Source organism: Schistocerca americana, chromosome 2 (assembly GCF_021461395.2).
Source record: "Schistocerca americana isolate TAMUIC-IGC-003095 chromosome 2, iqSchAmer2.1, whole genome shotgun sequence".
NCBI lineage: Eukaryota > Metazoa > Arthropoda > Insecta > Orthoptera > Acrididae > Schistocerca > Schistocerca americana.
Window position 1 is genome coordinate 572,601,865 of NC_060120.1, and position 17,330 is coordinate 572,619,194.

The window sequence follows — 17,330 nt, forward strand, 5'->3', positions numbered from 1 at the left end:
CAGCACTACTCCCTTTCTCACCCCTATCATGCCATCCCTCTCCCTCCGTGCCCCTGCTTTCTCCATATCCCCACCGTTCGTGGACTGCTTCTCCCGTCAGCCACAATTGCTTGCAGTCTGCTGTTAGTGGACAGAGACAGTGGTTATGTGTACGTGAGTTGTGCTTTGGTGAATGTGTGTATGTTTCCTATATTAAAAGAAGACGTTTGACTGAAAGCTCAAATGTGTAGCAGTCTTATTGTTTTGCCTGTCTGCAACTTATCATCTCCTTTACATGTTGAGTAACAATTTATCCTTTTGTAATGTTGTTATTCCATTCAGGATCCTCCATTGTTTTATTTGTTGTTCATTCTTTATTCATAACAGCCGTATGAAAGACCTACATTTTTAATTTGACTGATATATTAAGTATGAATATTATCGCTATTTGATTGTCTGTTTTTAAATAAAATATTTAGTGTCCAGTTTTAAATTAGAATCTCACTGTGGCTGAACTGTGTTGTTTGTGTCAGTGGTAATTAAGGCTGGAAAAGCAATTTAATGTTTGGAAATTATGTGTTCTGCTTGATTTTTCTTCAGGTTTCCTGTTTCTTGCATTTTGAATTCCAGATTTATCAGCAGTTTTCTGGAGGTTATTTAGAGAGCCACCTCAGCAGCTGGAAATGTCGGCAATAGCAGATGTGCTTAATGGAATAGTGAAATTTGGATGTGCTCAATCATTTATTGGTCTTAAACTGAAAAAGAAGTGAGTACGAAGTTTTGTTCTTACTGTGTCTCTAATGTCCCCTCTCTTAACAAGCTCAGGTAAACAAATAAACTTTTGTGTGTAAGTGATATAATTTTCATGCAATAGTTAGCAGTTTTCTGTTACAATTTGCTTGGTTTCGTGAAAGTTAGTTAGTTCTGTCTTTATAACAATAATGTAATTTTTGCCAAAAGAGATTTTGTGGGTGTGAATGTGTGCATGCATGCATTTCGGTCTGTTAACTTGATCTACAGTTGTTACATGAGATTGATTAAGTTTCTGTAAATTTGTGCCTTGCACTGCAAATGCTGTGTGTGTCTCCCAGAATACACATGAAGACATCCATCCAGAAATAAACAATAGATAAAATCCAATAATATAATTATTAAATAAGCTTTTAGCAATCAGTAGTCAAACGTGAGTGATGATCTTGAAAGAGAAAATAAGTCGAAAGTGAAATCAACATAGGTTAAAGAAAACAACATAAAAGCAACCACGCCACACAACACTGGTCTTTTCTAACAGTGCAAACAGTGTCCGATTCTGTGGGAGACAACTAGTAGAGATCTCAACAGTTGCACTTATATCCCATTTCTTCCTGTGCTCCCACCATTCCATAATCACTTGTCATCTTTACTACAGTTGTTTAAGCAGTTGCCAGCATGGAAAGTGCTCAATTTATCATCTCCATATTTTCTGCCACTGAATGAGTTGGCACAGTGATTAATTCATCAGACTCAGACTTAGATGGATTGGGAATCAAATACCCATCTCACTACCCAGATTTAGATGTTGTGTTGTTTCACTAAATCACTTATGGCAAGTTCTGGGCTGGTCTCTTTGAAAAGGGAACTTGCCTTCCATCTTAATGAGCTTGTCATTAGTCTTCCTAACCTTTCTCTCTCTTTTCCAGTGAACTGTTGTCATATGCCTAGTGAACCCATAATGCAAGTACTCTGTGATTGTTACTTCTTCTCAACTTGTACTAGGAGACACATACTCAAGAGTCTCATAATCTCTCAGAAGCTATTGATCTTCCTGTCTTCATAGTCTATTTCTGCCATAAACCTACTATTTAAGTACATAGTGCTCTTAGATTTTATTCCTTGGCAAGTTTATAATGATTCTCACATGCCTTTTGCCAATTTTAGTTGGTGCTCTGGCTCTAATGACATCATTGTTGGTGGAGTGCTAAATACTAGCCTTCCTTTGTCTTAAATTGGTAACAGTTTGCAGTGTATTTTAGGCACTCAAGACCTTTTCATAATTTTCGTGTAATTCCATGTTATTGTTTGTTCTCTTGTATAACCATTTTCCTTAAATTGTTGTGCGAGGAGGAGGCAATTTGGATTAGAGAAAACATAAGCTAGACGTATTTGGGGCAATCCAGATTGTGGATGTTAATAAGACTGCAATTGATTGTCAATGTCAGTGCTTAAGAAGCACAGACCTACGATCTATTTTAGATACACTGATTTAAAAGGGGAGCTTGGTAGCCCAGTGGTAAGGTCAGGGTGTATACACCCCGGGACAACCTGGAGATTCGGGAAAACCTTAGAATTTTTTTCATCCGGGAGAAAACTGGGAAAAACCCGGGATTTTTTTACAATTCCGGGAATTTTTCATTGCTTTAGTTTTCAGTTAAATTTTTGTAATTTTGACTGGTGAGAACCGATACTCTAACAAAGGATATTACTGTATCCCGCTGCTGCAGAATAATACTTCAACAATAAAACATAAACAAGAGAAAAAAACGAAAATAACTTAAATTGCAAAGGAAATGCGCCATATACAACAACGACACACAGTGCCCATGGAAGTGTCTGCCAACAGCAAACTGTGTCAAAGGCTTTAGGAATACTATGCAATGCTTCGTAACAACAAATTGCCTCCGATGAGCGTGAAGTCACAACTGTTTACGTTAGATTTGTTTTAGAGTTGAGTGGGTTCGTGCACATGAACAGTTGAGTTGCGTTTGAGCTGTAGATTCTCCCACTTCTGGCTACAGGAATGTGGCTGTTGGCTGTGCAAGCAGTCGCAGCAAGCAGCTAGATACTATCGGGAAAAGGGGGCGCCAAATTCATATTCTTGAGGAAAAGAACTTGTTTCACAAAGTGCCTCGTATCCAGTGCACGTTTGTCTATCGATTATTCATATGATTTTGAAACACTTCGTTGTTGGCTTTTGAATATTTTTGAACACATTTTAAGTTTATTTCTGAATGAATCATAAGTTGATTTTTGAATGCGTGATGTCTCTGTCAGGAGACTCCTCGTCGCATCTAGAAATAAACTTTCCGCAGACAAAAGGGGACAGGGCTATACAAGCTGAGTGGATAAAGCCGAACGGATGAATCCCAATCGCTGTCTGATTTTGTGCTTGCGTTGGTATAATTACTAGCGAATTCTATAGATTGAGACTACCAGAATGGAAATAAACCACTGACAGGAATAACAGGTGAGAAAGATTATGTATTATCTTCTCGGTGTATCCAAGAAAATGACATTTTGACAGAAAATTGTTGGCCAGATCACTATACTAGTAAGGACCATTTATACAGTCCCCAGCTAGCAGCCGCTTAAGTTCTATTTTAGAAGTAATGCGGAAAACGTGTTGAACGAACACGTAATAGCGCCTAATTGGAAAATAATTGCGTGATAACTAAACCTGTGATTCTGGCAGGGTTAGTGAAGTTAATCGGCAGTGTTGGTGAAGTTAATCGGTGAACAAATTTTGACAATGACAGGAATAGCCACAGAATTGGTGATGACAAAATTGTTTGTTAGAACGAGGTAGGAGAAGAAACGCGGACATCACACAAATTGTGGAAGAATAAGACGATTCCAAATTCATATAAAAATTTCGTAATACTACTTTTCGATCTCATGCTTGAGAAACTCATGCATATGAATGAAATGTGAAACCATTTCCTAACATAAAGCTTTTTGCTTCTAGTAGGCCTAATAGGCTTTTGCTATTGGTACTTCGTGAATTATATTCTGTCTTGTTATAAAAATGGCCATTTGTGCCAAAACAGTCTCGTTTATTTGGTATGTTTTACAAAATTGCTATAATATTAGAAAGGCCTATTTTGTTTTATCTAGCAGACAGTGACAAAATAGACGTAATCAGATCGAGAAACCACACCAGTCTTGAGTATTATTTGTGTTAACAGCTTTTTCAGTATTAGATAATGATATTTCGATTTTTCATGTAGCAAAATGTTTGATGAACTTTGATGAGGTAATAGATTCTTTTTTGCAGAAAGGAAAGCACGCCATGTAAAGCTGTAGCAAGATTAGAGAGGAAAAAATGCTAGGAGCTAAGGATTGAAGGAATGTGTACTTTCTTCCTTGTCTCTTGTCTTTATTGGTTGTATGTATCCTATATTTAATTTTATGTCACACAAAACAGAAAGTTATTGGCTAATAGACAATAATGAGTGCAAGTTTTCTGAAGAGTTCTTGTTCTCCCGATTACAAATAATCCCATCCGCTATTAATTGCGAGTTGTGGTGGTTTTTTTTAAAAAAAAGAGGGCCAGGCTGTCAAACTGGCCGACTAGGAGCAGGAGAGGCTCCAGAGGACATTTCAGTTTCCACTGTCCTGAACATAGTTTGATGGCATCCATTACAAAATATACAAGTTTCAATTCCACAGAGCGAAATACAGTGATGTGCGGTAGAAGAATGCCTTATGAAGAGGCGTGGCACTGCACTTTCACACACTTAAGACTAAATAATATGTCTTAACATTTCCTCTAACACATGTGTTTTATGTTTCAGACTTTTCAGAAAGATACGCACTACAAGATGAACATATTTTTGAAAATTTGATTTTATTTTTAGTATTGACCCGGTTCGCAAATATCGTAGATCTGGGGCTGATGCGCAGAACCGTCTGAGTTATAGTGGGTAGTCTCCACGTGACTCGTGTTTACATTTAGTGATTTTGCTGTTTCCCCCACATTTACTCTCACGTCAAATTTAAACAAAATGGTTATCTGTGGCCGGGGACTATCAGGTGAATTAAAATGCATTCACATAATTACGGAAGGCTAAAATATGTCATTAGTTTCAGATTTTATTTTATTTCCATTTTTCTGACAGTCAAGCATTAATCGCCTTGTGGAACAATGAAGTTATTTTTGTCTGTCTCCTAAAGAAATTTGACTTTTATAAACTTTTTCCGCAGGGGCAGTCAGTGCATTTGAAACGAAATGTTTAATTCCACAGTATTGGCCTTTTCAACTGTTCGCTGCATTTCAAGTGCACGTTTTCATCTTCTAGCACATATGGCATTTTGTCATAATAAAGAACCAAACATGATATAATACAGTACTGGTGCTCCAAGAAAATTTACATCCCGAAAACCACACTGAAAAGCTTAATATCAGGTCGAGGTCTACTTCATTGGGAATCTGGACATACGAATGTACACTTAAGTACGCACTTTAAATGTGCACATTTTAGTATGGTTCACGAAAATCCGATGCTCTTGGAGTATCTTCTGATGCTTTTTTTTTTTTTTTTTTTTTTAAATGACATAATGTATGATCTTTTAATATTACCCACAATTACTTCTCCATTGAAGGCATTACCTACAAACATCCGTAGTACTGCTAGGGGCGCCCGTATGGCACCATCCTGTGCTAACCTATTCATGTGTCATATAGAGGAATCCTTCCTAAAAACCCAGAATCCTAAATCCCTCATCTGTTTCAGATTCATTGATGATATCTTTGTTGTCTGGATTAAAGACGAGGACACCTTATTCACATTCCTCCAGAACCTCAACAACTTCTCCCACATTTGCTTCGCCTGGTCCTACTCAACCCAACAAGCCACCTTCCTAGATGTTGACCCTCACCTCAGAGATGACTACATCAGTACCTCTGTTCATATCAGTCCTACTAACCACCAGCAATACCTCCACTTCGACAGCTGCCACCCATTCCATACCAAGAAGTCCCATCTGTACAGCCTAGCCATCTGTGGTCATCGCATCTGCAGTGATGAGCAAAATATACCCAGGGTCTCACTGAAGCCTTCACTGACGGTAATTATCCTCCCCTCCTTGTACAAAAATAAATCTCCCTTGCCTTATCTTCCCAGTCTCCCACCACCTCCCAAAGTCCCACAGGTCGGCCACAAAGGAGCATTCCCCTCGTAACTCAGTACCATCCGGGACTGGAGCAACTGAATTACGTTCTCCGCCAGGGCTTCGATAACCTCTCGTCATGCCCTGAAATGAGAAATATCCTGTCCACTATCCTTCCCACCCCTCCTACCGTGGTATTCCCCCGTCCACCGAACCTACACAATATACTCGTCCATCCTTAGACAACCCCTGCTCCCAATCCCTTACCTCATGGCTCATATCCCTGTAATAGTCCTAGCTACAAGACCGGTCCCATACATCCTCCTATCACCACCGACTCCAGTCCGGTCACTAACATCACCCATCCCGTCAAAGGCAAGACTACCTGTGAAAACCAGTCATGTGATTTACAAGCTAAGCTGCAACCTCTGTCTGTGCTGCATTCTATGTAGGCATGACAACCAACAAGCTGTCTGTCCACATGAACGGCCACGGACTAACTGTGGCCAAAAAACAAGTGGACCACCCTGTTGCTGAACATGCTGCCAAACATGATATCCCTCATCTCAATGACTGCTTCACAGCCTGTGCCTTACGGATCCTTCCCACCAACACCAGCTTCTCTGAATTGTGCAGGTGGGAACTTTCCCTGCAATATATCCTACATTCCCGTAACCCTCCTGCCCTCAACCTTCGTTAGTCACTGTCTTCACTCATCCAGCATCCTCCCGGTTCCCATTCCAGCACTACACAGCCGTCATTTCACCGCCACAGCCAGTCTTTTAATTTCTTTTTATTTCTCTCCTTTCCGCTACTTACACCCTCCCCCCCTCCACACCTTCTCTCCTGCCCTCCTTCTAAACTGCAACACTTCACTATCTGCCACTCCCACCATACTATCCCTCCCCCTCCCCGCCACAGCCTCCTCCTTACCCCCACCCAGTCGCCACTCCCATCATGCACTGGTGCTGCTGTTCACAGTGTGGTTTCAGCTCTCTGAGACTGCAGATGTGTGTGCAAGTTGCGTTTACGTGTGTGTGTGTGTGTGTGTGTGTGTGTGTGTGTGTGTGTGTGTGTGTGTGTGTGTCTACTGCTGACAAAGGCCTTAATGGCTGAAAGCTTCAATTGTGTGTATTTTTTTGTTGTGCCTATCGCGACTCAGCATCTCCGCTATATGGTGAGTAGCAACTTTCCTTCTCTGGTAGTGTTACTTTTAATATTTTACACGTACGTACATACGGGCTTCCTACATATTGATAGCTGTGCAAGTGCGGTGTCGCCTGTTATCTGCGCTCTCTGGCAACTGCTGAAATGAACCTTTTTCTAACAGGTTGCGGGAAAATATTGCGAATGGTGGTTTGAAAAGCGTTACTTTCAAAAGTAAGTTGAACTGCGTGCGAGAATGTACCATGAATTTATTAAATCACAGAGCATTTGACTCTCATTTAAAAATCAACTCTTTGATGATGAGTCATTTAGAAGAATTTCGAACCCTGAAGATCAGACTTTTATGTCATTATTAAAAATTTTACTGGCACATTTGTATGATATTTCTTAAGTGTAACACACACAACAAAGATCTACATTATATGCAAAAGCTTAGCTTCTCTTGCAGCTTATTAACCTTAGAGACCAATATTATAAGTGAAAGCTTTGCTTTTATTGTACCAACATTGTGTATATTCATTTAAACTATTAACTTTCCCTGTTTGTGTGTTCATGCTACAGTGATGTTGCTGTTGGCTGAATACATCACGTGTCCTATACTCTGAATATCCGCTGCCATTTGCTGGCGAGAGCATGAGCTATGACTGGCTTACAAATGCACATCGCTATCTTGATTTCAATTATTCTGAAAGTAACATGCGGTGTTTGGTGAAATTCCAATGTATACTTTCGTAATACGAAAATAGGCAGTGTACATGTTGCTGCACATCAAAGATATTTCCAAAACGTGTCCTTTTTTTTTTCCCTGAGTTTGACTTTCTAAAGTGCCAGGAAATTCTACGCCTGTGTGTGAAACCATAACCATTCAGAGGATTGATAAGGGAAAAATATACTGTCACTTAACACGGAAAACACGTGTTTTCACCTGGTAGAAAGTGTATTTTTAACCGGGAAATCTGGGAAAAATCTGGGAATTTCTTTTCCTTGTCTGCATATACACCCTGAAAGTGTCAGACTTGGATCCAGAAGTCTTGGATTCGATCCTTTGTCTGTCCTAAAATTGTTATGTGACACTTTGTCGTGTCTTTAAGTGTTTGTCAATGTGAAAAATGGTAAATTGCATCATTGATTGGAGTCCATGTTAACATGTAGGTCCACCTATAACTTACTGGGTAACTTAAGTAAAAGGTCGGAGGAAGCCAACTGCCTACCATCTCGAATAGGACTATGCCTGGTAAAGCTCTGTGGTGTTCATACCATCCTCTGGAATGATCATTGACTAACCTACTCAGTTATTGGATGGGGAGTCTACAGCTTAACATGTAATGTGAACCATTGTGCAGCTGGACGTCTTTCTATGTCCTACATTTATTTAATTTCATGACAAATAAAAATTGTATCCCATTCCAGGACTTTTACACAGACCCTGGTCTTTCATGAGCAGTGTTTTTACTTTCTGAGCTATCTAGGCATGGGGCACTTACAGGTTTGAAGCTGTGAAGACAGGCCATGTTTCATTCCTATACAGGTCAATCAGTTCACTTGCCCAAGGCAGTGGTGCAGGTTTGATTCGTTACTTGAATCATAGTTATTGTCTGTCATAATACCATTATTTATATGTTCACAATTAATATGTGGCAAGTGCAGGAATGGGTAAAATTTAGAGAGCAGGAGGAAAAGGAACAAGTGCTATTTGATAGAAAAACTGTTTGGAGTGGTGGTGGTATTGGGGGAGGGGGAAGGGATTGGGGGGGGGGGGGGGGGCTGACTGGCGGCAACATGCTGTAACCTGTGAAACCATGGCTGCTGTATTCATACAGTATGAATCCAAACAAGCATGTTGAGGCAGTCAACAATCAGAAGGTGGTTTTGAACACCACAGTGCTTTACTGAGCAAGGTCCCATTCTAGGTGAGGATGCTCTTACATGTTAACTGACTAACTTGCTCAGTTACTGGGTGGGAGGTCTACAGCTTGATGTGGAATGTCAACCACCATGCAGCTTGGATATCTTTCTACAGATAATGAGCATTGAGTGAGGTGAAAATGCAATAAGTAGTGTTACCAAGATATTCCACTCATAAGTATAAAGGAGTTGAAACCATATACTGAAACAGAACAGCTCAACATTTTCCCAAAGGTTTCATTGCCACTTGCTATGCATGTATCAAATTTCAAAAGCTATGTGCACTCAGCTTATAACTTTGCCCTGTCTGGGGATACCATTCTGAAGTACATTGTGGGTGATTTACTTCTGGAAATAAAACAGTATGCATATACTAGGGTCTTAGTAAAGTATGCCATGACACATTATGTGATATGTTATAAATTATAGTTTACAAATAATTCCAGAGTAACCTTCCATGAACGCCTCATAGTCTATAAATTTAGGCTTAATCAAAATCTGAGTTCTTTTGTGCTTATCAACCTCTCGTGTGTAGTACACACTGTGAAACTGCTGCAGGGTTACTATTTTGTGTGGCTCATGATCTGAAGCAAGCCATTTTGCTTCGCGTGAGTTCAGCAACTGCCTTGTTGGGTGTTTCTATGCAGAATTTTCGTTGATGCTGACAGCTATGAATGCATGTAGAGTCTGGTATTGTATTTGCGTTGTTGGCGATAGTTGGAGATGGGGAGTTGGGTGAAACCTACTGCTAGCACATAATCCTCTCTTCTCAAATAGTAGTGAGAAAGAGTCCAAGCATAAGGTCAAAATTAATAATGTCACATTCTGTCACTCTTATGACGTACTGTAAAGAAATTTGTAATAAATTTGGAACATTGATACAGTGTAGGGATCGGAAACTGTGCAACACTTCATTTCTTCCAAGTGTTGAAGTACACCGTTACGAAAATTTCTGCTAGCACGAAGTCTGAACTAATTGTTTCTGATCTGAATGCCATCACAAAAGTTTTTGCCATCAATTTCAGATGTGGGTTTTGCAGATATTAAGTAACTGGGGAAAAATGTAACTAATGGAGAATTAAAATGACAATGTATTTACAACATGCCCTTGCATTTACAATAACCACCCTAAAACACATGATATAGCATAAAATCTTAAAAGATCATTCACTAAATGCCTTTGAAAGTTGTTGTTATTGATGTTCCAATTTAAAGGAACCACATTTTAGAGCTGCAGTTACAGATGCTCACTGCTGTGATCGTAGGAATTCCAGATCCTTGTAACACTGAAGGCTGGAATTCTTAATTCCCGAGCAAACAGAAGTTCTTGGTGATAAGGAGTTGTAACTAAAAATTCTGTAACCATTACTATATACTGGAAATGGCTCTGAAGTTAGCAGGAACGCTAGGGTTTTCTCTGTCACTGTATTTGTCATTGAGTATCTTTGTGTAATAGAGAATTACGGAGTGGAGGCTGCTACAAAACAGAAGTTATTTGTGTATTTTGAGGAACTGTGAACATGGTCTTCTTGAAAATAGTGAATGGTTTTGGTCCTGTAGTTTTTGCAAATTGAGGGAAAGTTTGGAGAGCACTGTGAAAAGCATTCATTAGAATCCTGTGGGAAATAAACTGATGGGGGAAAAAATCTCAAATCCAAAGAGAAGTTATGCAACATAAACAAAAGTTGACAGGCATGTTCCTACATCTGAAAGATGACGTGTATTAAAATTTCATGCCAGTCACATAATAGTGCCACTAGTAGTGCCACTGTGAGGATGCAAGTCAGGTTTGATTTAAGTATGCACTGTAATGGTTGTGAGCATTAGTCACCTTTGAGATTGGGCTTGGTGAGTTGATTTTAGCCAAAAATGCCTTTATAGTGGTGAAGACGTTATTATCAAAACCTCACTAAGTTTCAACAAGGATGTGTAATAGGGCTATGAGAAACTGGAGATTCCTTCTGCGATAATGCAGAAAGACTTGGCAGGAATGTAGTCACTTTACGTGATAGATGGCAGCATTGGTCATGGGTGTGTACAGTCGCAAGAAGACAGGGCTCCTGACAACCAAATGGCAATGCCAAGAGGGAAGACCATTATCTTTAGCGTCCAGCTGTCGCGCATTGTAATGCATATGCAGGAGCAATTTGAGCAGCAGATGGCACCACTGTGACACAATGAACTGTTACAAATCAATTACTTCAAGGACAGCTCCAAGCAGATGCCCTGTAGTGTGCCTCAGTGTTAGTGATAGCCATGCGTTGGTTAGGAGGAGGCCAGTTGAGGGCCTGCAACTAACCTGTCTGCTTCCTAGACTCACAGGACCTACACTTGGAGTTATGGTCCGGGGTAAGATTTTGTATGACAGCAGGAGCACACTCGTGGTTATCCCACGCAGCCTGACTGCTGATTAGTATGTCAGTCTCATGATTGGACCTGTTGTGCTGCCATTCATGAACAGCATTCCAGGGGATGTTTTCCGACAGGATAATGCTCGCCAGCATACTGCTGTTGTAACCCAACATGCTCTGCAGAATGTCAGCATGTTGCCTTGGCCTGCTCAATCACCAGATCTGTCATCAGTCAAGCTCATATGGGACATCATTAGACAACAACTCCAGTGTCATTCACAAACAGCATTAACTGTCCCTTTATTGTCTGACTAAGTGCAACAGACGTGGAGTTCCATCCCACAAACTTACACCTGGCACCTGTACAACACAGTGCATGCACCTTTGCATGCTGTCATTCAACATTCTAGTGGTTACACTGGTTATTAATGTAACAGCATTTCACATTTTCAGTGGCTTATCTCATGCATACATTATCCTGTGATCTTCCAATGTCAATCACTTAAATAAATATGTTATATATCTAAAAACAAAGATGATGAGACTTACGCTGCAGTCTGGAACCGCAAGACCGCTACGGTCGCAGGTTCGAATCCTGCCTCGGGCATGGATGTTTGTGATGTCCTTAGGTTAGTTAGGTTTAACTAGTTCTAAGTTCTAGGGGACTAATGACCTCAGAAGTTGAGTCCCATAGTGCTCAGAGCCATTTGAACCATTTGATGAGACTTACCAAACAAAAGCACTGGCGGGTCGATAGACACACAAACAAACACAAACACACACACAAAATTCAAGCTTTTGCAACCAACGGTTGCTTCGTTAGGAAAGAGGGAAGGAGAGGGAAAGACGAAAGGATGTGGGTTTTAAGGGAGAGGGTAAGGAGTCATTCCAATCCCGGGAGCGGAAAGACTTACCTTAGGGGGGAAAAAAGGACAGGTATACACTCGCGCGCACACACACACACACACACACACACACACACACACACACACACACGAAAATGTCTGTCTGTGTGTGTGTGTGTGTGTGTGTGTGTGTGTGTGTGTGTGTGTGCGCGTGCACGCGTGGAATGACTCCTTACCCTCTCCCTCAAAACCCACATCCTTTTGTCTTTCCCTCTCCTTCCCTCTTTCCTGATGAAGCAACCGTTGGTTGCGAAAGCTTGAATTTTGTGTGTGTGTTTGTGTTTGTTTGTGTGTCTATCAACATGCCGACGCTTTCGTTTGGTAAAGTACATCATCTTTGTTTTTAGATATATTTTTCCCACGTGGAATGTTTCCCTCTATTATATTCATAACCCTTAAATATGTTACCTAGACACATATAGTCCCAAAATTTCATTACTCTCCATACATTATTTTTTGGTGTTGTGGTTTTTTCTCTATCAGTATGGATGAAAACAAATTCCACAAAAATTGATACCAGCAATTTTGTCCGGTTAACAGATGGGACAAGACTGCCATTGATTAAGCAGTTCGATTATTGTTTTAATTTACAAATTTTAGATCAACACTGGCCCAGGCCCTTCCATTGACAAACGCTTGGCTGATAAGTAAACAGGAGGTACCAGCAGATTTTTCTGTTGCAAGTTCCGAAGACAGCTTGAAACGTGGTTCTTTCAGAAACCATTACCCCCGAAGGGGATCACACAGAAAACAATGTCCCTGAGTTAAGTTTCTGATAAATTTTAGACTGGTAAAGAGGTTTGAACATTCCTGTTTTTAAAATTACAGGACACTGCAGAGCATTTCATTAGCGTTCAACAAATAAAGTTCACATGTTTATGTAGGGTTGCATTAAACCAGTAAATAAAGTTAGTGAGGTGATTAGTATAGCTAATTTCAAAAAAAAAAAAAAATTATGTTCACTGCGCTTTCTGTCAGTGTACAATGTAGATTGTGTTTCAAGGTCAATCAGTTCCTTGTGTTTGTTTTTATTGCCACTGTAGTGGCAAATCCACGTTCACACCTCTTAAGTTGTGGCGAATGAAACAAGTATTCTTAAGCATTTTCTGGTAATAATGGATACTTGTCACCAATCTTTCTCCAAAATGTTGCTAGTTCTGTTTGAGAGAGATCTGTTTTCGTGTCTAGTTCAAGAAAATCTGATTTCGCTTGAACTTACTATCTAAAAATATTCCTTCATTCATAGAAAATGGTCTTAAAACCCAGGCATTGATTTGTTGATTCTCCAGTTCAGGAAAATAGTTACTGATGACAATTGCCGACTTATTTCGTGTTTAAGTGATCATTTTTCACTGTTGGCACTGAGCATCACTATCAGTTCAGGGAATATGGAAATGTCTTGAACTTCAGCCCTACATGGTAAAACTCCAATGTGCAAAGAAAACTGGCAACTTTATTTTGTGATGTCAAAACTATTTACTATATTTCCTTACTATCTGAGGTTAAGCATCTTTATTTCCATAAAGAAATCCACAGGATATACCACTTTGGAAATAAATAATTATATTATCTGTTATTTTGACATGTATGTCTTTCTCTTTTCAATCCTTGCCCTTTCCAGAAACAAAGCAGTTTCTTGTTGAAGCTGCAGCACTCTGTGACACATTGCAACATGATAGCCTTTGTACTTCTGTGTGGAACGAGAGCACATCGAATGTGCTTGCAGCCTCTTCGCACAAATCTTTGAGAACTCTTGTGTTTGTTGAACTACCTTGGATGTGGAACCAAATAGAAAGGTGGAACCAGATACTTCCAAAGTTCTGTGACAAGCTAGGCTGCGACTTCCTGGAAGTGTGCCGTAGGGTTGCCCCTAATTGGGTCAGGTGGCACTACATATGAAAGGCTGATACTCGGGTAGCTTACTTGTGTGTGGTGCACAAAAGGTTTTTTTTGTTTAGATTAGGTGACTCTGCATCCAGTCCAGATACTGATAGCTGTAGGAAACCCAGAACTATCAGTGTAAGTCTGGAACAAATTGCTTCGACAGGTGAGAATACTAAAATACTAAATGATTAACTGACAAAGCATTCGGAACAGAGTGCCAGTGAATCTCGCATAATACTCGATACAAAAAGCTGGTTGAAACAAGAAATTGAAGGCAGTGAGATTTTTGGGGAAGATTGAAGTGTATCTCAAAAGGCTCGAAAGGACAGGCAAATGGGAAATGGTCGTTGTGTTTTGGTCGCAGTAGACAAGAAATTCAAATCCACCCAGATATAAATTGAAGCTGCATGTGAGATTATTTAGGCAAGACTCAGTATCAGGAGTGGGTGTAAAATGATAATTGCATCCTTCTATTGCCCGCCACACTCATCTCATGATGTAACCGAAAACTTTAGAGAGAACCTCGGTTTACTAGTACGTAATTTCTCTAATCCTACTGTAATAATAGCTGGAGACTTTAATCATCCAACAGTTAATTGGAAAAGTTATTGTTTTGTTAGTGGTGGACATGATAGGACATCTTATGAAACATTACTAAATGCCTTCTCTCAAAACCACCTAGAACAGATAGTTAGGAACCCCACTCATGATGCAAATATATTGTATCTAATGGCAACAAATAGACTACTTCTTCGAGGATGTCCATGTGGCAGCAGTGGTTACTGAAGTAGAATAGACAACTAAAACAAACAGAAAGATTTGTGTGTTCACTTAACTAGATAAAAAAATCAGTAGTGTCATTTTTCAATGAGGAACTTAAAATTTCCAACAAAGTGCAGGAGCATGACGAGGAACTATGGTTCAAGTTTAAAAAGTAGTTGACGTTACACTGGGTAGATATTGTGACAGTACCAAACGGTTACTGCTTGAGTATTTGCTCTTTCGAAACAGCATCCCATACAAGCAAATGAGTTGCTTGTTTACCTGTGTTTACTCGTAATTTAGGTACTTGGGCTATGCTTGGCTCTGCTTAAAAACAATAGCTCAATGTAGTTATAAGGCTGATCCATCTGCTTGTATGTCTTGAAGCTAATTTGCTGCAAATAACTGTAAATAATAACCTACAGCTTGATCCTGCAGTCAGTCTGTCTATGCATTGGCTAGAATTGTGAGTTGATAAAGTACGCGGAAACACAAAGTAAAAGTTAAATGAATAATTAAATAATAACGGGTTCTGTTCTAATGTTTGTAACTGATGTAGACAACCGAGAGTTATGTTGAATAATGTCTGTTCAAGAAAAGACACCTCAAATAAATGTGAAGTGGTCCGCAATATTCAGTTAAAGTTCAGACAGAAATTACCCTTATCAAATGCGGTAAAGTTATGTAAAGATTGATATGAGAATGATAGCAAAATTTCCAAACTAAATAGTAATCAAAGACTCATGAAAACTTAAGTCCATTTCATGATCACAATACATGAAAGATTTGCCAGCTCTAAACAGTTCAGAGTTCAACAGGCTGATTCACAAATTAAACAAGCAATATGAAGAACAGTAACCGATACTCTGTCTAGTCCCAATTCTGTAATTTAGGCGGCAAAAATTAAAGTTCTACTGTGGAGCACATACAGACCTCTTTAAATATAAAGCCCGTTCAGAAGCTAAAATGTGGTAGCGGCCATTCACCGCCCAGAAACAATCACATATACGACTGAATCACACATGGTACAGGTCTTTCTTCTTCCAGAACTCACCGCAAAGTGTCCAGAATTGCCCCATGGAGCTCTTCACTCGAGAAGTCCCAGTCTCCCCTTGATTACAGCAGCGTTGCACCACTGTCCGACTCTCATTGGCCGAAGGCCGTTCACACCAAATATACACAGTCTCAGGTTCTACATACAAGATTTGACTCATCTTGACCACTTCTGGACCAAACTAACGTATTACACCAATTTTTAAACAAAGAAATGTTATAAACATTCTGTCGCACTCAAATAATTTACAGTAATCATAAATAAAGGTTTTCCCATAGATATTAAGCTAGTATTTGTGCACAAGTTTGCTCATGATAAATGACAACAGTTTGTTGCATACTATTTAAACAATTATTTATGCCTTCTTGACAGAGATGGCTTTTTATTCTCTTTCCAGTTGTTGTGTCCACTAACACATGCATTTGACCAATTTTACATTAGCACAGTTTTTAAATAGCACTTGCTTTCACCATTTAAATAAAGTTACTGGCAAAATAATAAACAGTTCTTTAAAGAAATACACAAGTATGCCAAAATATGAAATGCTGATGCTGTATTCATTTGCTGTGTATATGTGGAGAATAGGATATTCTGACTAACATTTGTGTGATGAAAGCAGTATAAAAGACATTATAAATCAATAAATAAAATATATACAGATATGTAGCTTTGAGAGTTGATAGCTATAGTGCAATACTATCATCTGAAGTTGTTAAGTCAGAGGTTCATTGTGAAAATGTTTATTAACTGTGAAATATTAATTTCTGTAGTTTTAAGGATATTGTGATAGTGTTGTGCCCATTGGATGCACCTCGTTCTTCTGAGATCTCAAATGTATTCAGATTTTCATTAATATTTGGTGTGAGTTATTGTTGAATCTCAAAGAGCTGTGGTGTTGGCCATCTTTAAGAGTATCTGACACTCCGTCTCTTGGAGCATATTCTGCACAAAGGCAATGAGATCATCAGCCATCCAAATTCCCAGCTCTGGGATTTACCCATATGCGGCTACATGCTCATTGTCTCTGCACCTGAGCTCGCCTGGGGCGGAAACAGTCAACTAGCCAGGCTGGTTGGTCATGGTGCGCCCTGCGTCCCCTATCATTCAACCATGCAACAAATTCATTTCTCCACAATACCAGGCATAGCTGGATGACTAACTCGCCCACGAGCTTGTAATGTTATAATATGTACCCAGTAAAACAGAATCTGTGTGGTATACAGTCACTGTAAAGAAACTTCTTTAGATGCAGAGATTACTGCAGGTAACAGGTATAAAACAGGGCAGGGGGCTATAGATAGAGAGATGGTGAATGAAGCATGTTTGGCTATCAAGAGAGCAATGCCTGATGCCTTCAGTGGCTACTGTAGCAGAAAACTGTCAAATGATGATTCACGAAACCTATGGAAATTCTGGTTGTTAGTGGCACCAAAGTTAGCGCCCAGTCTCTAGTGAATG

At 39.6% G+C, this 17,330-nt stretch overlaps 1 protein-coding gene across 1 annotated transcript in view; it reads left to right on the plus strand.

Annotated features, from left to right (window-relative positions):
• The window catches only part of LOC124591556 (serine-protein kinase ATM-like), a 456,741-nt gene that overhangs the window by 67,536 nt on the left and 371,875 nt on the right, over positions 1-17,330 (plus strand). The window contains exon 6 of the mRNA XM_047131742.1: positions 610-745. Coding sequence (XP_046987698.1) covers positions 610-745 — 136 coding nt within the window. The remainder of the gene's footprint in view (positions 1-609; positions 746-17,330) is intronic.